This window comes from Coregonus clupeaformis, chromosome 30, assembly GCF_020615455.1.
Source record: "Coregonus clupeaformis isolate EN_2021a chromosome 30, ASM2061545v1, whole genome shotgun sequence".
Taxonomy (NCBI): Eukaryota; Metazoa; Chordata; class Actinopteri; order Salmoniformes; family Salmonidae; genus Coregonus; species Coregonus clupeaformis.
This window is the reverse complement of record NC_059221.1, coordinates 23808344-23830843: the sequence shown is the minus strand read 5'-3', so window position 1 is coordinate 23830843 and position 22500 is coordinate 23808344. Positions and strand designations below refer to the sequence as shown.

General features: G+C 47.7%; 2 protein-coding genes across 6 annotated transcripts in view; both read right to left on the bottom strand.

Annotated features, from left to right (window-relative positions):
• LOC121546045 (extracellular sulfatase Sulf-2-like) overlaps nt 1-22500 on the bottom strand; it is a 205518-nt gene that overhangs the window by 114464 nt on the left and 68554 nt on the right. The window lies entirely within an intron of this gene.
• On the bottom strand, nt 15854-17554 carry LOC121546569 (extensin-like). The gene has a single exon (XM_041857821.2). The coding sequence runs from the start codon at nt 17552-17554 to the stop codon at nt 15854-15856; it is 1701 nt and encodes a 566-aa protein (XP_041713755.2).

The window sequence follows — 22500 nt, the reverse complement described above, 5'->3', positions numbered from 1 at the left end:
TCTCACTCAGTCTCACTCAGTCTACCTCAGACTCCTTCAGTCTCCCTTAGTCTCCTGTCAGTCTCCCTCATCCCCTCAGTCTCCCTCATCCCTCAATCTCCCTCATCCCCTTAGTCTTCCTCAGTCTCCCTCATCCCCTCAGTCTCCCCTCAGTCTCACTCATCCACTCATCACCTCAGTCTCCCTCAGTCTCCCTCATCCACTCATCCCCTCAGTCTCACTCATCCCCTCAGTCTCCCTCAGACTCCCTCAGTCTCCCTCAGTCTCCCTCAGTCTCCCTGAGTCTCCCGCATCCTCCATCAGTCTCCCTCATCCCCTCAGTCTCCCCTCAGTCTCCCTCATCCACTCATCCCCTCAGTCTCCCTCAGACTCCCTCAGTCTCCCTCAGTCTCCCTGAGTCTCCCGCATCCTCCATCAGTCTCCCTCATCCCCTCAGTCTCCCTCAGTCTCCCTCATCCACTCATCCCCTCAGTCTCCCTCAGACTCCCTCAGTCTCCCTCAGTCTCCCTGAGTCTCCCGCATCCTCCATCAGTCTCCCTCTACTGCATCACATCCTGCACTTGACTAATTTCATGATGTTCTGAAACCTTTCCCTCTCTCTGCTTTAGGCACACAGAAGTCTCTCATATTTAACATCCTGGTTTTGGAACGGTTTCTCTCTCCTCTCTATCTATCTGTGTTTTAACAGCTTAGGGCTGATTTTCCTTTGCAGTGGACTGAGCTTTAGAACTGTCAGCTCCTTTTGTTATGCCTCCCACCCTCCCTCCCTCCCTCCCTCCACCCCACAGACATTAACTACATCTACAGGGCTTCAGGAAATTAGCCGAATATGTTTTAGAGGACATGAGGAGTTGGCACTTTCTGCTCGGAGGGAGCAGTGTAGAGAGATAGAGAGAGAGAAAGAGAGCGAGACAGAGAGAGAAAGAGAGAGAGGTGTTTGAGCCAGAGAAAGAGGAAGACTAAAACCTCTGTGTCTCGTCTCCTGGGAGCAGCAATATGGCTGTCAGATACTTGAGGGCTATTTCTGTTCCCTCTCCCCCACTTGCTGGCTCATTACTGGGCCTGAGCTCTGCCAGAGCTGGCCTGTCTCATGGAGAAGGGAAGAGGGGGGAGGAGAGGAGCTGCTCCCCAGCAAACCGGGAACATTCCCAGAACATTAGCTAAGTACTAGTTAGGGTTTTATCTAACATTTGGATGATAACATTTCAAAAACGTTCAGATATTTCTTTTTACAATGGAATATCCTTGGAATGTTCTCCTAACATTCACTAAAATGTTGTGCACAACATCTGTAACAATCACCACAGAACATTCCCCAAAAGTTTTCAAGGTAATGTAATAACACAATGTACCAGTAATGTTTTCCCAGCAAATCAAAATTGGTTCTGTGAAAGTTCCCAGAACATTCGTTAGGTCGCGACAAATGTTCTCATAACACAAAAACTGTCAATTCGTGGTGATGATTATAGGAACATTTGAATAACTCAGAAATTGTGTTCTGTGTCCCGATTGACCACATTTGACTGAAAACCCACAAGGCCACAGCTATCCCCTGGCGCAGAGGGTTAATGATATCACTGCAAATCTGAAGATTACAGGTTAAATCCCACATATTCTATAACCATGTTTCTTTTGATATATATATATATTTTTTTTTTAAAACTGAGGCTCAGATATACTCTACTAAATGAGAGGATGTCTTTACTTCGTCCAGATGTATAAATCCAGTCAGAAATGCATAATTTAGACTAACTGTAAAAAATAAAACATACTGTTCAACTTATTATTTTTTTTTGCTACTTTGAGACGCTTGATATGGTCCCCCCTGGATTAGTTTTCAAGATCTGAACAAGCAAAAGTGATCCTAGATCAGCACTCATATTCTTGGATACGCAGAAGTACGCAGCATATACAGAGGATGGGTGAAGTGATGGTGAGTTACCAGTATTTCCCTGGGTTAGTTATGTCTAAGAAGGTTAAAAGGAAAGCATGGAATTCCTGATTGACCATACTGCCATGGCTATATACTGACAAAAGAAGATGTAAACGAGATTCCCTGGTGACGTAGAGGATAAATGACCTACCTGGGGAACCACAAATTGCAGTTTGTCATCATATGAAGTGCAAAAAATATGGTTGTGTTTGTATGATTAAATGCTGTTAAAATGCCCTATGAATTAAATTAAAATGCCCTACGAATTAAATTACAAGGCCATGTGTCTCTATATCACATGCAATACAGTCCCCAAATGTGAATTGCCATTCAATCTGGAGAGAAACATAATGGGGATGTATTCTAATGTGCTTTCTTATGCTTTAGTAACTTATTTCATTCTTACAACATTAAGGGAATGTCCTCTGCAACCTAACTTAAACATTGTATGAATGTCATCACAACTGAGCATATTTTGTGTTTTGGGAACCTATCTCTTGTAATATACCCACACTGTTCCCACAACTTAATTACATATTATGGGAACCTTTAATGAACACAGCAAGGCTGTTCTGTCAACATTCTTGCAACATCAAAGGAATGTTTTGTGCACCCTGATACAAACATTTGTCAGCACAACTGGACAGTTTTAGTGTTTTGGGAACGTACCTTGTCATATCCCTACAATGTTCCCACAACCTAAATACACTGAAGAGAAATATAAACACAACATGCAACAATTTCAAAAATGTTACTGAGTTAGTTCACATAAGGAAATCAGTCTATTTAAATACATTCATTAAGCCCTAATCTATGGATTTCACATGACTGGGAATACAGATATACATCTGTTTGTCACAGATACCTTTATAAAAAAAGGTAGGGGCGTGGATCAGAAAACCAGTCAGTATCTGGTGTGACCACCATTTGCATCATGCAGCACGACACATCTCCTTCGCGTAGAGTTGATCAGGCTGTTGATTGTGGCCTGTGGAATTTTGTCCCACTCCTCTTCAATGGCTGTGCAAAGTTGCTGGATATTGGCGAGAACTGGAACACGCTGTCGTACACGTCAATCCAGAGCATCTCGAACATGCTCAATGGGTGACATGTCTGGTGAGTATGCAGGCCATGGAAGAACTGGGACATTTTCAGCTTCCAGGAATTGTGAACAGATCCTTGAGACATTGGGCCATGCATTATCATGCTGAAACATGAGGTGATGGCGGCGGATGAATGGCACAACAATGGGCCTCAGGATCTCATCACGGTATCTCTGTGCATTCAATTTGCCATCGAAATGCAATTGTGTTCGTTGTCCATTGCTTATGCCTACCTATACCATAGCCCCACCATTGGGAACTCTGTTCACAACGTTGACATCAGTAAACCGCTCGCCCACACGACGCCATACATACTGTTTGCAATCTGCCCGGTACATTTGAAACCTGTCTTCATCCGTGAAGAGTACACTTCTCCAGCGTGCCAGTGGCCATTGAAGGTGAGCCTTTGCCCACTGGAGTCAGTTACGACGCTGAAATGCAGTCAGGTCAAGACCCTGGTGAGGACGACGAGCACGCAGATGAGCTTCCCTGAGACGGTTTCTGACAGTTTGTGCAGAAATTCTTCGGTAGTGCAAACCCACAGTTTCATCAGCTGTCCGGGTGGCTGATCTCAGACCATCCCGCAGGTGAAGAAACCGGATGTGGACATCCTGGGTTGGTGTGGTTACACGTGGTCTGCGGTTGTGAGGCCGGTTGGAAGTACTGCCAAATTCTCTAAAACAACGTTGGAGGCGGCTTATGGTATAGAAATTAACATTAAAGCCTCTGGCAACAGCTCTGGTGGACATTTCTGCAGTCAGCATGCCAATTGCACGCTCCCTCAAAACTTGAGACACCTGTGGCATTGTGTTGTGTGACAAAACTGCACATTTAGAGTGGCCTTTTATTGTCCCCAGCACAAGGTGCACTTGTGTAATGATCATGCTGTTTAATCAGCTTCTTGATATGCCACACCTGTCAGGTGGATGGATTATCTTGGCAAAGGAGAAATGCTCACTAACAGGGATGTAAACAGATTTGTGCACAAAATATTAGAGAAATAAGCTTTTTTGCATATGGAAAATTTCTGGCCTCTTTTATTTCAGCTCATGAAACATGGAACGCTTAACATGTTGCGCTTATATTTTTGTTCAGTATAAATGTTTTAATAACTTTTAAAGAACATAACAAATGTGTTCAGTAATAGAAACGTTGCAATAATCAGCACAACTGGACAGTTTTTGTGTTTTGGGAACATATCTCTTGTCATGTCCACGCAATGTTCCCACAACCTAATGAAACATTCTGGGAACCTCTAAAGAACAGAAAATATGTGTTCTGTGAACATTCTTGTAACATCAGGTGAATGTTTTTTGCCCCCTAACATAAATATTGTAGAATCATCCACACATCTGGACAGTTTTTTTGTGTTTTGGGAAGATATCTTTTGTGATGTCTCCACAATGTTCTCACCAGACTGTTCCCACAACCTAAGGAAACATTCTCGGAACCTTTAAAGAACAGATATAATGTGCTCTAGGAACGTTCTTGCAACATTATGCAAATGTTTTATACAAACATTCTATAATCATCACCACGACTGGACATTTTTTGTGTTATGAGAACATTTGCCGCGACCTAACTAATGTTCTGGGAACTTTCACAGAACCAATTTTGGTTAGCTGGGTGGTGGTCTGTCTATAGGATGTCACTGCTACCTGATTTTAGTCCTAAAACATTAGTCCACCTATTGCCTAATGATGGTGTCACGCCCTGGCTCTGGGGACTCTTTTATGTTGAGCCAGGGTGTTCGTTTTTATGTTTAGTTTTCTAAGTTTATGTTCTAGATCGTGTGGATCTATGTTGGCCAGGGTGGTTCCCAATCAGAGGCAGCTGATTCTCGTTGTCTCTGATTGGGAACCATACTTAGGCAGCCTGTTTGGCACAGTTAATGGTGGGATCTTGTTCTGTATAGGTTTGTGTTGGTGAACCTTTAGACTTCACGTATTGTTTTGTTGTTAGTATAAAGTACTCATTAAAAGATGTACGCCTATCACGCTGCGCCTTGGTCCGGTTCTTACAGATGGGAGTGGAAAAGAAAGCAACGCTGGTGTTATACCACTGACTCACATTGAGAAAGAAAGCAACGCTGGTGTTATACCACTGACTCACATTGAGACTCTGAGAGTGAGGCCAAATTATTCGTAGACTTTCTTCATGTTACGAGGAGAAGAATAGAATGTGCGTCACACAGGGGATGAAATCATGTGTTTGTGACAGTTTTCAAATAGATATATTAAGCACCTGTTTCCAGGCAGAGTTAGAACTACAAATCACACTACACATTTTTCAGGGGAAAAAATAAATATTTTATCCATTTTAGAATAAGGCTGTAACGTAACAAAATGTGGAAAAAGTCAAGGGTCTGAATACACTTGTACATCAAGGTGATTCATGAAACAGAAGATAGACTCCTGCCCTATGAGCTGGCTTCTTATCTGTGTCACCTGTTACAGCAGTTCTATCTATGAATGTAAGCAGAGCCATGTTGCCAGGCTGTGCCCTTGAGGTGAAACCTGTGCTGAGGAGCATGAAGACAGAAACACACACACCCTCCATCTGTATCTCTACTCCTCTAACTCTGAAGCCCCCTCTCTGTTGTTAAACACATGACTCTTTCCACTGTGAAGGGAGAGATCCTCAGGCAACACATTCTCAGTCACTCCTCTGTTGTATTTTCCACCCTGAGGTGTAAAGTGTGTTGTAGGAGGGTAACAGAAAATGGAGTGGCTCCAGAGAAGTAGCTGGCTGCCTGCTCTGCTCTAATCTCAGTGTGACCAACCCACCCAAGTGAAGCAGGAGCAGTGGGGCTGACAGAGTGACACTGGCTCTGAGCCGCTGTGACAGACAGGGCCACTGCTGGCTCTGTCTGTGTGTGAGTGTGTGTGTGTGTGTGTTAATGAGTGTGTGTGAACAAATGCCTTCTGGTGCCAGAGGTGCCATGTTCATGCACTGCCACCACCTCAAGTGTGTGTGTCTACGTGTGAAAGGGGTGGGGGTGGGGTTGTAGAAGCATGTGGAGATGTACAGATGTAGGATCTTAATTTGATCACCCTGTTGCAGGAGAACTTTCCTACAATGCAGGACTTGTAAAACTTGTAGTGTATTTCTGAAGTTTGTAATTTCCACTTTGAAATGTCAGACTTATATCAACCACTACAGAAATGTCCATTGATTACAATTCACATAATAATCCAAATTGCCTCTTGCTGCAGGATTATTTTCCTGCTGCAGCAAACTGGCTCAAATTAAGATCCTACACCTGTAGAGAGGTTAGTGTTTTTCGCGTTCCTGCCTCAGAGAAAGTATCAGAGGCAGAACCGTGGCAGAGCTAACACTCCGCTCATTAGAGTGAGCGGTATTGACTGAGTGCCATCGGAGATGTGTGTTGGCGCTGGGTATTCAAGCATGCAGCAACACAATACAAGTACGCCTCCAAGGATGCCTGTCATTCTGTTATACAAGCAAATAAACAACAAGGCCCTATTGATCACAGCTGACAGGAGGCAAAATGAGCCCTCAGTCGCACATGAAGAAAACCAATGGTGAATATTCTGTCTCCCTCAATCACTCAGTCTTCCCACTGGACACTAATCTGAACCAACGGGTGTTTAGAAATAGTGTTGCTGCTACGCTGATCTACGCCAACATCAAGCTAAGACACTTGAGTGGCCCTCGGCCTCTAGGGTCGAAGTCAATTCAGAGAGTAAACCAAATTTATATTCCAATCCCATATTTTCCTCATTGAAAAGCATTGAAAAGTATTGGAAATAGAATGTCAGCGTACTTCCTGAATTGACTGGAATTTAAATGTATCAGCAGTGGTGTGTGACTAGGCCGTCTCAGATTTAGCCTACATTAGCGTCCAGTCAGAAGGCAAGGCTGCAATGACAGACAGGCAGCTGTGTGGTTCTCTCTGTGATCTAAAGTCCTCCTGCAGCTTAACATGGTTTAACTTCGCCACCACCACCACACACTGCACCACTCACAATAATAACACACACAGTCTGCTCTGCTCTGTAACCAGGAAGTGGCCACCTTCCACCACCATGACCCAAAAAAGCTTAATGGGAAATGAGCAGACCAGCCCAGACCATCCCAGCCCAGCCCAGACCATCCCAGACCATCCCATCCCAGCCCAGACCAGCCCAGACCAGCCCAGACCAGCCCAGACCAGACCATTCCAGACCAGACCAGACCATCCCATCCCATCCCAGACCATCCCATCCCATCCCAGACCATCCCAGACCATCCCAGCCCAGCCCATTCCATCCCATCCCAGACCATCCCATCCCATCCCATCCCAGACCAGACCAGCCCATCCCATCCCAGACCATCCCATCCCAGCCCAGCCCAGACCATCCCATCCCAGCCTAGACCATCCCATCCCAGACCATCCCAGCCCATCCCATTCCATCCCATTCCATCCTATCCCATCCCATCACATCTCAGACCATCCCAGACCAGCCCAGACCATCCCAGACCATCCCATCCCAGACCAGCCCATTCCATCCCAGCCTAGACCATCCCATCCCAGACCATCCCAGACCATCCCAGACCATCCCAGACTATCCCAGACTATCCCATTCCAGACCATCCCAGACCATCCCAGACCATCCCAGACCATCCCATCCCATCCCATCCCATCTCAGACCATCCCATCCCATCCCAGACCATCCCAGACCAGACCATCCCAGACCATCCCATCCCATCCCAGACCATCCCAGCCCATCCCATCCCAGCCCAGACCATCCCAGACCGTCCCAGACCAGCCCTGACCAGCCCAGACCAGGTGGTATAGTATACAGTCATTAGTATACAGTCAGTCTGTGCTGCAGCCAAGGCAAGATGTACTGTGTGATGGTCCTCTGTAGCTCAGCTGGTAGAGCACGGCGCTTGTAACGCCAAGGTAGTGGGTTCGATCCCTGGGTCCACCCATACACAAAAATGTATGCACGCATGACTGTAAGTCGCTTTGGATAAAAGCGTCTGCTAAATGGCATATTATTATTATTAAAGTAATAAAGTAGTTTACAATGCAACAACACAGCTTAACATGGCTTTCAACCAAAGCTCCAGCTTCCGGATAAAGCTTACCATGTCACATGTTCCATAAATCAGCATTTCCCAAACTCGGTCCTGGGTGCACGTTTTGGTTTTTGCCCTAGCACTACACGGCTGATTCAAATAACCAACTCATCATCAAGCTTAGAATATTTTAATCAGCTGTATAGTGCTAGGGCAAAAAAAAAAAGATGCACCCAGGGAGGGCCCCAGGACCGAGTTCTGGAAATGTTGCCGTAAATGGTATGTTTGCTTTTCTTGGTAAAAGGAAGGAGGTTACACAAAACCATAATGTCACCTGTCTGTTGCAACAGCCTACATCAGCGTGGCGTAGTGCAAGTGCAAGTAGAAAATAAAAGCCGAAAACAGAGGGACAGAGGTGACACAAAGTCATGTTACATGATCAGGAAATAAGAAATGAAAAGCCATGTGTCAGATGACATGTCCTGATCTGTCCTACATCTGTGGCTCCTGCACCCGTTGTCACGACTTCTGCCGGGGCTGCCTCCCCTCCTTGTTCAGGCAGGCTTCGGCGTTCGTCGTCACCGGCTTACTAGCCACTGCCGCTCCATATATCATCATTCCATTTGTCTTGCGTTGTCAATTACACACACCTGGTTCATATCCCCTCATTAGTCCGCGTATAAGTGTTCCCTCTGCCCTCTTGTCCTTGTGGGTGATTGTTTTATGTGAGTTGAGTGTAGCTCGGTGGAGCTACTCGTACCTTGTATTGCCGAGGTAGATATTTCCCCTGTGCCTGTATTTTGTTGGAGCTACCCGTACCTTGTATTGCCAGGGAAGATTGTTCCCCTGTGCCTGTATTGTGTACGACGGAACAAACTCTGTATTCGGTGATTTACCCTCCTGCGCCTGACTCCTTCTAATCACACTCACCACAGAATCACCCACCCGCTATGGAGTCAGCGGGAGAAAGTGTCTGTCCTCGTTTCCTGCCTCTCGGGGAAAGCCCTGGAGTGGGCCAACGCGGTTTGGAACGAAGGAGGAGCCGCGTTGGAGAACTACGGGGAGTTTGCTCGCCTCTTTCGGGCGGTCTTTGATCACCCGCCTGAGGGTCGAGAGGCGGGCGAGCGGCTGGTCCACCTGAGGCAGGGGACGAGGACCGCGCAGGACTTCGTGTTGGAGTTTCGGACTCTTGCAGCGGGGTCCGGGTGGAACAAGCGGGCCCTGATCGACCATTTCCGGTGCCATCTGCGGGAGGACGTCCGACAGGAGCTAGCCTGCCGGGACACCATGTTGTCCTTCACGCAACTGGTGGACATGGCCATCCGTTTGGACAACCTGCTGGCAGCCAGAGGACGTCCTGGAAGGGGTCTGCCCATTCCAACCCCGGCCGACTCGGATCCCGAGCTGATGGAGCTGGGTGGAGCCACCGTCCGAGAGAGCGGAGGATGACAGCGACAGTTCCACTCTGGTGGCACGAAGGGACAGTACACCACACGTTGTCGTCAATGCTCTTTTGGGTCTGGAGGCGGCAGGCAGGGCACTCTCGCATCACCCCAGGTATCGAACACCCACACTCGTTCAGATCCCTCTGCTGCGCACTGTACCCTACCTATCTACTTTCCCGATCACATGGTAGTTCCCCAGTGTAAGGTGCTAGTTGATTCAGGCGCAGCTGGGAACTTTATGGACAAGGCATTCTCACGCCATCTAGGCATTTCATTGGTTCCCCTATACATTCCACTCCCCATCAGAGCACTTGATAGTCGACCATAAGGGTCCGGGTTTGTTCAGGAAGTTACTTCCCCAGTCACCCAGAAGATTCATTGTGCGCAGATCACTTTTTTTTATTATTGAGTCCCCTGCTTTCCCTGTGGTATTAGGTATCCCTTGGTTAGCACTCCACAACCCCACCTTCTCATGGCCGCAAAGGGTTCTCACGGGGTGGTCGCAAGAGTGTCAGGGTAGGTGTCTAGGTGTTTCCGTTGGTGCAACCATGGTGGAAAGTCGAAACAGTACCTCCACCGTGCGCATTCACCCCGAATACTTCGATTTGGCGCACACGTTTTCAAAAATGCAGGCTACCCAGTTACCACCTCATCGGGCGGGGGATTGCGCGGTAGACGCTGTACCTCCCAGAAGTAATGTGTACCCCCTGTTGCAGGCTGAAACGGCGGCTATGGAAACATACGTCACCGAGTCCCTGCGCCAGGGGTATATACGTCCCTCCACTTCACCTGCCTCCTCGAGTTTCTTCTTTGTGAAGAAGAAAGACGGCGGTCTGCGCCCGTGCATTGATTATCGACCACTGAACAAGGAGACGATCAGATTTAGTTATCCTCTCCCCCTCATTCCGTCAGTGATCGAGTCAATGCATGGGGCGCGCTTCTTCACCAAATTAGATTTCAGGAGTGCGTACAACCTGGTGCGTATCCGAGATGGGGATGAGTGGAAGACAGCATTCAGCACAACCACGGGGCATTATGAATACCTGGTGATGCCCTACCGTTTGATGAATGCTCCATCCGTCTTCCAGTCCTTTGTGAACAAGGTGTTTCGGGACATGCTTGGTCGCGGTGTAGTGGTCTACATCGATGACATCCTGGTGTATTTCACTATGCTGGCACGACTGTTGGAAAATGACCTTAATGCCAAGGCACAGAAGTGTATGTTTTTCCAGCAGTCCGTAAACAGGTAAATCAGGATGTGGGTAGGTTCCTGCGGTCCTATTGCCAGGACCGGCTGGGGGAGTGGTCGGTGTTCTTGCCATGGGCAAAATATGCCCAGAACTCTCTCCGTCACTCCTCTACTAACCTAACTTCATTCCAATGTGTTTTAGGTTACCAACCGGTTCTGGCACTGTGGCACCAGAGCCAGACCGAGGCTCCTGCGGTGGATGACTGGTTTTGGCGCGCGGAGGAGACATGGGACGCTGCCCACGTTCACCTCCAACGCGCCGTGCGTCGTCAGAAGGCCAACGCTGACCGCCACCGCAGTGAGGCCCCGGTCTTCGTACCGGGGGATCGGGTCTGGCTCTCGATCTGGAATCTGCCCCTCCGCCTGCCCCGCCGGAAGCTGAGCCCGCAGTTTGTGGGGCCGTTCAAAGTCCTGAGGAGAATCAACGAGGTCACCTATAGGTTATTACTTCCCCCTGATTACCGTATTAACTCCTCGTTTCATGTGTCTCTCCTCAGGTCGGTGGTGGCTGGTCCGCTCCAGGAGTCTGAGGTGCGGGAGGTCCCTCCACCTCCTCTGGACATCGATGGGCCCCCGGCGTACTCTGTCCGTTCCATCCTGGAGTGGAGTGGGAGGGGTACGGTCTGGAGGAACAGTGCTGGATCCTGGTGAGGGATATCCTCAATCCCTCCCTGTTGCGGGATTTCCACCGTCGCCATCCGGCTCGCCCTGCTCCGCATCCTCCTGGCCGTCACCGAGGCCGGGGTCGTCACGCTGCTGGAGCTGCGCGTCAAGGGGGGTGGGGGTACTGTCACAACTTCTGCCGAGGCTCCCTCCCCTCCTTGTTTGGGCAGGCTTCTGCGTTCGTCGTCACCGGCCTTCTAGCCACTGCCGCTCCATATATCATCATTCCATTTGTCTTGTCTGGTCAATTACACACACCTGGTTCATATCCCCTCATTAGTCTGTGTATAAGTGTTCCCTCTGCCCCCTTGTCCTTGTGGGTGATTGTTTTATGTGAGTTGAGAGTAGCTCGGTGGAACTACACCTTGTATTGCCGGGGTAGATATTTCCCCTGTGCCTGTATTTTGTTGGAGCTACCTGTACCTTTTATTGCCGGGGTAGATTGTTCCCCTGTGCCTGTATTTTGTGGTCGCTATCCAGCGCAACTGTGTACGACGGAATCAACTCTGTATTCGATGATTTACCCTCCTGCGCCTGACTCCTTCTAATCACACTCACCACAACCGTTGACATGTGGTGACTCCCTGTGACTACTGGATTATCCGGGCCAGAACAGAGGAGGTGTGTTATACAACCTGGGAATGTCACTAATTCTCTGATTCCATACAAACACACATTCATAACACACATGGCCCCACAGTGGCATGCAGGGTTTTAATCATGCTTTATTGGGGATTATGGAGCAATGTACTGCAGTGTGTATGAGATGAACAATTAGAGAGAGTGAGAGAAAGTGAGTGCAACTGAGAAAGTGTGAGAGAGAGAGAGAGAGAGAGAGAGAGAGAGAGAGAGAGAGGTGATACACAGGGCCTTGTCCAGACTCATCTCCTTTACTGACTCCCCCTGCCTTTACTGACTCCCCCCCCCCGCTCCCCTACGGCAGAGATTAACCACAGCAAATTGGCCAATCATAATTACCGTTCACTCAGCACTATCATGTTCTGCTCCAGGTCAGGTTCACAGTAATATTCACAGTAATATTCACAGTGCTGCCTCTGATAAACAGTCCTGTAAATGGGGCTCTGAAGGTCTGGTTAGTAGTAACCCCTGTTCTGATCTAGTGATTGGGCCTGGCTTTTCACAAACAGATGCTGATGAATAATAAGACAATCTGGGAGTGTTTGGGAAATAGCTCTAACCACGTCAGACCGGAGATGGAGAGGAGGAAAACAGTGGTTCATTTCTTTGTGCCAGGACAGATGGCTGGCGACCGTGGTGCTTTCATGTCCCTGCATTAGACAGCTTCTCTCTCTCTCTCTCTCTCTCTCTCTCTCTCTCTCTCTCTCTCTCTCTCTCTCTCTCTCTCTCTCTCTCTCTCTCTCTCTCTCTCTCTCTCTCTCTCTCTCACACTAAAATGGACACAATTACCGCAGCAGTCAGACATTTTCAGTTATTCCTGATTTAGTATTTTACTCGTTCTGTCCATTCTCACTACTCATTTAATCTAGCTATCTTTCTCCACATCTCTAAATTGCTCTTTTCGTGATTACCAGTGGTCTCAACTACCCTCTAGTCGCATTTAACAAGATCCTGAACATGAATGGTGTTGTATTGTGTCGAGTGAAATTGATATGAGCTGGGTTTTAATTCTAATGTGACCATAACTATGCTGTCCTGTCTTTGTTGTTGATTCACTCCAAACAAAGTGAAACCTTTTTAAGAAAGGCTAAGAAACAGGTCAACATCTGAAGTTAATATCAATTTAATGAGCTCGCTGTGTGAATACAGAGAAAACTAAAGGTCGTTGTTCTGTTAAATTCAAATATATAGTTTTAGCTCGATGTCGTCTGCATTGTAAATAATGTCATCCTTGTTGCTCTTTGACTGTATAATCCTATTCAATCCAAACGTAAAACGAAAAATATGGTACAGAATATGGTACAAAAATATCCCCTAAACTCCCAACATCTAATAAGATAATCCTCCCGGCAGACATTTCACAAAGTTTCTCACACAGTGTCCTCGTTGACTGTCTGGAAATCTGCCACTTTCCCCAAAGTATAGCAGATAAAAGTAGATAGTCCCACCATTCTTAGGCCCCTGGCCCTGGATGTCTGTATCAATTAGAATTGAAGTCAATTCAGGAAGTAAACTGTCATTCCAATTAAATAATTGAAGAAAGGGCTTTTATTTCCAGTAACTTCTCAATAAACCAAAAAGGAGAAACTATTCATAAAAATAAAAAAAACTATTTTTTTTATTCAAATCACTTCCTGAATTGAGTAAAATCAATTCGAATTAAGACCAACCCTGCTCACTACTTTACATTTACATTTTACATTTTAGTCATTTAGCAGACGCTTTTATCCAGAGCGACCCACAAACTGGCCCCCCGTGGGAATCGAACCCACAACCCTGGCGTTGCAAACACCATGCTCTACCAACTGAGCTCCATCCCTGCCGGCCATTCCCTCCCCTACCCTGGACGATGCTGGGCCAATTGTGCGCCGCCGCATGGGTCTCCCGGTCGCGGCCGGCTACGACAGAGCCTGGATCACTTTACTACCTCCTCCAGTCTCTCCATCTCTGTCCGTCCTCTCCAGTCTGAAGAACAGGAGGTGAACAGTAATCAACAGCACTACAACTGAGGAACAACACTAACACTGACCTCTGACCTCTCTTCACTTCACTAAATCAACTTACATTGGCACAGCAGCACAGACATAATTCCAACCACAGAAACTTTGGAAACAGCTTGAATTAAGGTAGAACATTACCAGAGCTGCTGCCACCCACCACCTTATTAAGGCCTGTAGAGAGCTCTAATCACCACTTAAACCCATTAGTGTAATTACCTTATCAGTGGGACTCTGAGAGAGACAGACAGACTGAGAGGAAAATTAGCCTCCCAGGGAAGTCCAGCTGTTTAAACTCCAGCGCAGTCAGTGTGGACTCACAGGAGGAACTTTCTACTTGGGCGCTGACAGGGACTGAGGTTCTAGCTGAGGCTGCTAGCTGAACTGAGTTAGTGGTTATGGCTGAGGCTGCTAGCTGAACTGAGTTAGTGGTTATGGCTGAGGCTGCTAGCTGAACTGAGTTAGTGGTTATGGCTGAGGCTGCTAGCTGAACTGAGTTAGTGGTTATGGCTGAGGCTGCTAGCTGAACTGAGTTAGTGGTTATGGCTGAGGCTGCTAGCTGAACTGAGTTTGTGGTTATGGCTGAGGCTGGGTTAGCTTGTCAAGACCCTTCATATTAAGTTTGAGTCTCTAGAGGTAGGTACACACACAAGGCAGAACACTGGCTCAGACTCACTGCTGTGGCATAGAAATCCCACCACAGAGTCACGCTTGGGGAGAAACACGCTCCCCAAGCTTGGCTGGAACATTGAGTCTTCATGCAGATAAAACAAAAACACAATCCCCCTCTCTCTCCTGATGTTACCCTAACTGATGTTACCCTAACTGATGTTACCCTAACGGTTCTCTATCGATTTGTGCTCTTTATTCTCTCTCTCTCTCTCTCTCTCTCTCTCTCTCTCTCTCTCTCTCTCTCTCTCTCTCTCTCTCTCTCTCTCTCTCTCCTCTCTCTCTCTCTCTCTCTCTCCCCCTCTCTCTCTCCTCTCTCTCTCTCTCTCTCTCTCTCTCTCTCTCTCTCTCTCTCTCTCTCTCTCTCTCTCTCTCTCTCTCTCTCTCTCTCTCTCTCTCTCTCTCTCTCTCTCTCTCTCTGTGTGTGTTAAACCATTAGCCCACCGCTCCACTGCCCCCTGGGCTGCCCACCCCAGCCCACCCCATCCCAGCCCATCCCAGCCCACCCCAGCCCACCCCCAGCCCACCCAAGCCTAGTCCACCCCCAGCCCACCTCAGCCCACTCTACCCCCAACCCAGCCCAGCCCACCCCAGCCCACCCCTAGCCCACCACAGCCCAGTCCACCCAACCCCAGCCCACTCTACCCCAGCCCAACGCTGCAGCAGAAATACTCAGACTTAATTAGCCTGGCGCTGATGGATCCTAGGGTGGCACTGCCAAGCACCCGTCCAAAGCTTCCTGTCATGTGACTAATGAAAACAAAGCCACATTACAGAGCACACATGCATAGGCTACAGGGGTGAGACAAGTCATGTTGAGGAGGAGGAGGAGGAGGGTGAGGGGGTTAGTAGGGTGGTCCACCCAACCTAGTCTGGCCATATGGCCCCAGCGTCACCCCTGTCATGGAGTCTGCCAAACACCCCATCATACACACACAGCCAGGAACAGGGGGCAAGAGGGGAAAACACACAGACACACACAGCCCGATTATGGAGCATGTGTTTCTCCATAAGGAGGATGTAATGGAAGCTGGATCATCTAGACAAGATGAATGTGTACTTGGCTGAACTGTCTCCCTGTCAGGGCATTCTGGGAAAGCAGGGGGAGAAAAATAAATTAGGCTCGCTCAAAGCGGCTGCTTTTCTCTCCTCTTCTCCTTCCCTCCTCTTTTCCTCTGGTTGTGAGGCTCTGCCGATGTGTGGCAGGGCAGACTGGAGGATGTGGCTAGGCAGACTGGAGGATGTGGCTGGGCAGACTGGGGGATGTGGCTGGGTAGACTTGGGGATGTGGCTGGGCAGATTGGGAGATGTGGCTGGGTAGACTTGGGGATGTGGCTGGGCAGACTGGGGATGTGGCTGGGCAGACTGGGGATGTGGCTGAGCAGACTGGGGATGTGGCTGAGCAAACTGGGGGATGTGGCTGGGCAGATTGGGAGATGTGGCTGGGTAGACTTGGGGATGTTGCTGGGCAGACTGGGGTTGTGGCTGAGCAGACTGGGAGATGTGGCTGGGCAGATTGGGGGATGTGGCTGGGCAGACTGGGGGATGTGGCTGGGCAGACTGGAAGATGTGGCTAGGCAGACTGGGATATGTGGCTGGGCAGATTGGGGGATGTGGCTGGGAAGATTGGGGGATGTGGCTGGGCAGACTCTGGGATGTGGCTGGGCAGATTGGGGATATGGCTGGGCAAATTGTGGGATGTGGCTGGGCATATTGGGGGATGTGGCTGAGCAGACTGGGGATGTGGCTGAGCAGACTGGGGGATGTGGCTGGGCAGATTGGGAGATGTGGCTGGGTAGACTTGGGGATGTTGCTGGGCAGACTGGGGTTGTGGCTGAGCAGACTGGGAGATGTGGCTGGGCAGACTGGGGATGTGGCTGAGCAGACTGTGAGATGTGGATGGGCAGACTGAGGGATGTGGCTGGGCAGATTGGGGGATGTGGCTGGGCAGATTGGGGGATGTGGTTGGGCAGACTGGGGGATGTGGCTGGGCAGACTGGGATATGTGGCTGGGCAGACTGGGGGATGTGGCTGGGCAGATTGGGGGATGTGGCTGGGCAGATTGGAGATGTGGCTGGGCAGACTGGGGGATGGAGCTGGGCAGATTTGGGGATGTGGCTGGGCAGATTGGGGGATTTGACTGGGCAGACTGGGGGATGGAGCTGGGCAGATTGGGAGATGTGTCTGGGCAGACTGGAGGATGTGGCTGGGCAGACTGGGGGATGTGGCTGGGCAGACTGGAAGATGTGGCTGGGCAGACTGGGAGATGTGGCTGGGCAGACTGGGGGATGTGGCTGAGCAGACTGGGAGATGTGGCTGGGCAGACTGGGTAATGTGGCTGGGCAGACTGGGGATGTGGCTGAGCAGACTGTGAGATGTGGATGGGCAGACTGAGGGATGTGGCTGGGCAGATTGGGGGATGTGGCTGGGCAGATTGGGGGATGTGGTTGGGCAGACTGGGGGATGTGGCTGGGCAGACTGGGATATGTGGCTGGGCAGACTGGGGGATGTGGCTGGGCAGATTGGGGGATGTGGCTGGGCAGATTGGAGATGTGGCTGGGCAGACTGAGGGATGGAGCTGGGCAGATTTGGGGATGTGGCTGGGCAGATTGGGGGATTTGACTGGGCAGACTGGGGGATGGAGCTGGGCAGACTGGAAGATGTGGCTGGGCAGACTGGGAGATGTGGCTGGGCAGATTGGGGGATGTGGCTGGGCAGATTGGGATATGTGGCTGGGCAGATTGGGGGATGTGGCTGGGCAGATTGGGGAATGTGGCTGGGCATGTAGGGGGATTTGACTGGGCAGATTGGGGAATGTGGCTGGGCATATAGGGGGATTTGACTGGGCAGATTGGAGGATGTGGCTGGGCAGATTGGGGGATGTGGCTGGACAGACTCTGGGATGTGGCTGGGCAGATTGGGGATATGGCTGGGCAAATTGTGGGATGTGGCTGGGCATATTGGAGGATATGGCTGGGCAGATTGGGGGATGTGGCTGGGCAGATTGGGGGATGAGGCTGGGCAGATTTGAGGATGATCTGGACAGATTGGGGGATGTGGCTGGGCAGATTGGCGGACGTGGCAGGGCAGATTGGGAGATGTGGCTGGGCAGATTGGGGGATATGGCTGGGCAGATTGAGGGATATGAATGGGCAATTTGGGGATTGTGGCTGGGCAGATTGGCGGATGTGGCTGGGCAGATTGGGGAATGTGGCTGGGCAGATTGGCGGATGTGGCTTGGCAAATTGGGGGATGTGGCTGGGCATATTGAGGGATGTGGCTGGGCAGATTGGGGGATATGGCTGGGCAGATTGGGGGATGTGGCTGGGCAGATTGATGATTGTGGCTGGGCAGATTGGTGGATGTGGCTGGGCAGATTGGCGGATGTGGCTGGGCAGATTGGTGGATGTGGCAGGGCAGATTGGGGGATGTGGCTGGGCAGATTGGGAGATTTGGCTGGGCAGATTGGGGGATGTGGCAGGGCAGATTGGGGGATGTGGCTGGGCAGATTGGGAGATGTGGCTGGGCAGATTGGGGGATGTGGCTGAGCAGATTGAGGGATGTGGCTGGGCAATTTGGGGATGTGGCTGGGCAGATTGATTGATGTGCTTGGGCAGATTGGGGGATGTTGCTCGCAGATTGGGGGATGTGGCTGGGCAAATTGGGGGATGTGGCTGGGCAGTTACGCCCTTCACCGCTCCGCTCCAGTGCTATTGTTCTGATCCAACTACCCAGACAGAAAGTTGGCCTTTTTAACAACCGTTTGTAAAAACTTTCATTTTCCTCCACAGGCTGCTTAAAAAGCCCAGGAATGAAGAAAAAGATAGCAGGAAATAATCCCAGGCAGCTGTTGACTGCATAGGCACGGCAGAAACGCTTCCTTCTATGATGGTTCAACAACAACAAGTAGAAAACCTTAATGAGGGAGCAGACCCAAATTGGATTAGAAGATATGTCTTTGGTAGAAGCACACAGGCAAGGCCAACTTGCTGTCATTATTACAACTTCCTTTCATTATCACAACTCTCACTTTCTCTCCCCCTTTCTCTCTCTCTCTCTCTCTTTCCGTCTGTTTCTGTTTCATGTCATTTATTCTCCTGTCTAGTCTAACTGCCAAAGTGTCTCAAACACACACAGAGACAGACACAGGCAAATCATCTTCATACAAGATGAACTGCGATCGCATCATGTCTGTACACAGATTCCCTGACATACTCTGTCAGCTCTAGGCAGAATGAAGGGATAAGAGGTATGCTCTATTGCACTGTGGTTCACATGCTGTACAGACAGACAGACAGACAGACAGACAGACAGACAGACAGACAGACAGACAGACAGACAGACAGACAGACAGACAGACAATAATATTTGTATTACCGTACATTGCATTTTAGTTACACTGTTTATACACACCACATGTTTATTTGTATACTGGATTCTTGACATAGCTCACTCTAATATATCTACTGCTGTACATATACTTCTTAATATATCTATTGTACATTATTCTGGTGTATATACATATAGATTGCATTTGGATTATTTTTACTGTGCTATTTGGGTTGTTTAATTTGATTCGTTGCAACATTTCTTGATTAGAGAGAGAGAGAAAGAGAGAGAGAGAGAGAGAGATATATATATATATATATATATATATACATATATATAGAGAGAGAGAGAGAGAGAGTGCTACCTATATCCCCTCACTAGAATCCCCATACTGGCTTCTCCATCCTGAAGGGGGAAATCAATCACGTCCAGGCCCAGGGACATGTACTAGTCTGTGGCGACCTAAATGCCAGAACTGGACAGAACCTGACACCCTCAGCACACAGGGGGACAAACACTTATCTGGAGGTGACAGCATTCCCTCCCACATATGACCACCTAGGCACAACTACGACAACATAACCAACAAAAACAGGTCACAACTCCTGCAACTCTGTCGCACGCTGGGTATGTACATAGTCAATGGTAGGACTCGAGAGGACTCCTACGGTAGGTACACCTATAGCTAATCTCTTGGCATTAGTACTGTAGACTACTTTATCACTGACCTCAACCCAGAGTCTCTCAGAGCGTTCACAGTCAGCCCACTGACACCCCTATCAGATCACAGCAAAATCACAGTTTACTTGAACAGAGCAATACTCAATCATGAGGCATCAAGGCCAAAGGAACTGAATAATATTGAGAAATGCTATAGGTGGAAGGAAAGTAGTGTGGAAACCCACCAAAAAACTATTAGGCAACAAAAAATGCAATCCCTTTTAGACAACTTCCTGGACAAAACGTTTCACTGTAATAGTGAAGGTGTAAACTTGGCATTAGAAAACATAAACAGTATATTTGACCTCTCAGCTTCGATATCAAATCTAAAAAAATTCAAGTAGAAAACATTAGAAAATTAACAACTATGACAAATGGTTTGATGAAGAATGCAAAAACCTATCCAACCAAAAACATAGAGACCCAGAAAACCTGAGCCTTCACTACGGTGAATTACTAAAACAATACAGAAATACACCACGGAAAAGGAAGGAACAGCACGTCAGAAATCAGCTCAATGTAATTGAAGAATCTATAGAATCTAACCACTTCTGGGAAAATTGGAAAATACTAAACAAACAACAACACGAAGAGTTATCTACCCAAAACGGAGATGCTTGGATAAACCACCTCTCCAATCTTTTTGGCCCTATAACAAAGAACAAAGAACAAACAGCGAAAACATATACATTATCAAAATACAAATCTTACAATCAACTATTAAAGACAACCAGAACCCACTGGATTCTCCAATTACATTGAATGAACTTCAGGACAAAATACAAACCCTCCAACCCAAAAAGGCCTGTGGTGTTGATGGTATCCTAAATTAAATGATAAAATATACAGACCACAAATTCCAATTGGCTATACTTAAACACTTTAACACCATCCTTAGCTCTGTCATCTTCCCCAATATTTGGAACCAAGGACTGATCACCCCAATCCACAAAATTGGAGACAAATTTGACCACAATACCTACCGTGGGATATGCGTCAACAGCAACCTTGGGAAAATCCTCCGCATTATCATTAACATCAGACTCGTACATTTCCTCAGTGAAAACAATGTACTGAGCAAACGTGAAATTGGCTTTTTACCGAATTACCATACAACAGACCACGTATTCACCCTGCACAGCCTAATTGACAAACAAACAAACCAAAACAAAGTCTTCTCATGCTTTGTTGATTTCAAAAAAGTTTTTGACTCAATTTGGCATGAGGGTCTGCTATATAAATTGATAGATGATAGAAAGTGGGGTTGGGGGAAAAACATACAACATTACAAAATCCATGTACACAAACAACAAGGTTAAAATTGGCAAAAAAACACACCCATTTCTCTCCACAGGGCCGTGGGGTGAGACAGGGATGCAGCTTAAGCCCCACCCTCATCAACATATATATCAACAAATTGGCGAGGGCACTAGAACAGTCTGCAGCTCCCGGCCTCAGCCTACTAGAACCTGAAGTCAAATATATACTGTTTGCTGATGATCTGGTGCTTCTGTCCCCAACCAAGGCCTACAGCGGCACCTAGATCTTCTGTACAGATTCTGTCAGTCCTGGGCCCTGACAGTAAAATCAGTAAGACAAAAATAATGGTGTTCCAAAAAAGGTCCAGTTGCCAGGACCACAAATACAAATTTCATCTAGGCACCGATACCCTAGAGCACAGAAAAAACTATACATACCTCGGCCTAAACCTCAGCGCCACAGGTAACTTCCACAAAGCTGTGAACGGTCTGAGAGACAAGGCAAGAAGGGCCTTCTATGTCATCAAAAGGAACATAAAATTCAACATACCAATTAGGATCTGGCTAAAAATACTTGAATAATTTCATATTTCTGGCAGCTGTGTTTTTTTGTAATTTTTTTCTGTGCTTTTGTTTTGGACTAAATTGCAAAAGAAAATCCTTAAAATAATATATATATATATATATATATATATATATATATATATATATATATATATATATATATATATTATATATATTTTTATTTTTTTATTATTATTATTTATTTAACAAAATACTTTAATCAGTTATAGAACCAATTGGCCTTTATGGTTGTGAGGTCTAGGGTCTGCTCACCAACCAAGAAATCACAAAATGGGACAAACACCAAATTAAGACTCTACATGCAGAATTCTGCTAAATATCCTCAGTGTGCAACGTAAAACACAAAATAATGCATGCAGAGCAGAATTAGGCCGATACCCATTAATTATCAAAATGCAGAAAAGAGACGTTAAATTCTACAACCACTTAAAAGGAAGCGATTCCCAAACCTTCCATAACAAAGCCATCACCTACAGAGAGATGGACCTGGAGAAGAGTCCCCTAAGCAAGCTGGTCCTGGGGCTCTGTTCACAAACACAAAATGACCCCACAGAGCCCCAGGACAGCAACACAATTAGACCCAACCAAATCATGAGAAAACAAAAATATAATTACTTGACACATTGGAAAGAATTAACAAAACAACAGAACAAACTATAATGCTATTTGGCCCTAAACAGAGAGTACACAGAGGCAGAATACCTGACCACTGTGACTGACCCAAAATTAAGGAAATCTTTGACTATGTACAGACTCATTGAGCATAGCCTTGCTATTGAGAAAGGCCGCCGTAGGCAGATCTGGCTCTCAAGAGAAGACAGGCTATGTGTACACTGTCCACAAAATGAGGTGGAAACTAAGCTGCACTTCCTAACCTCCTG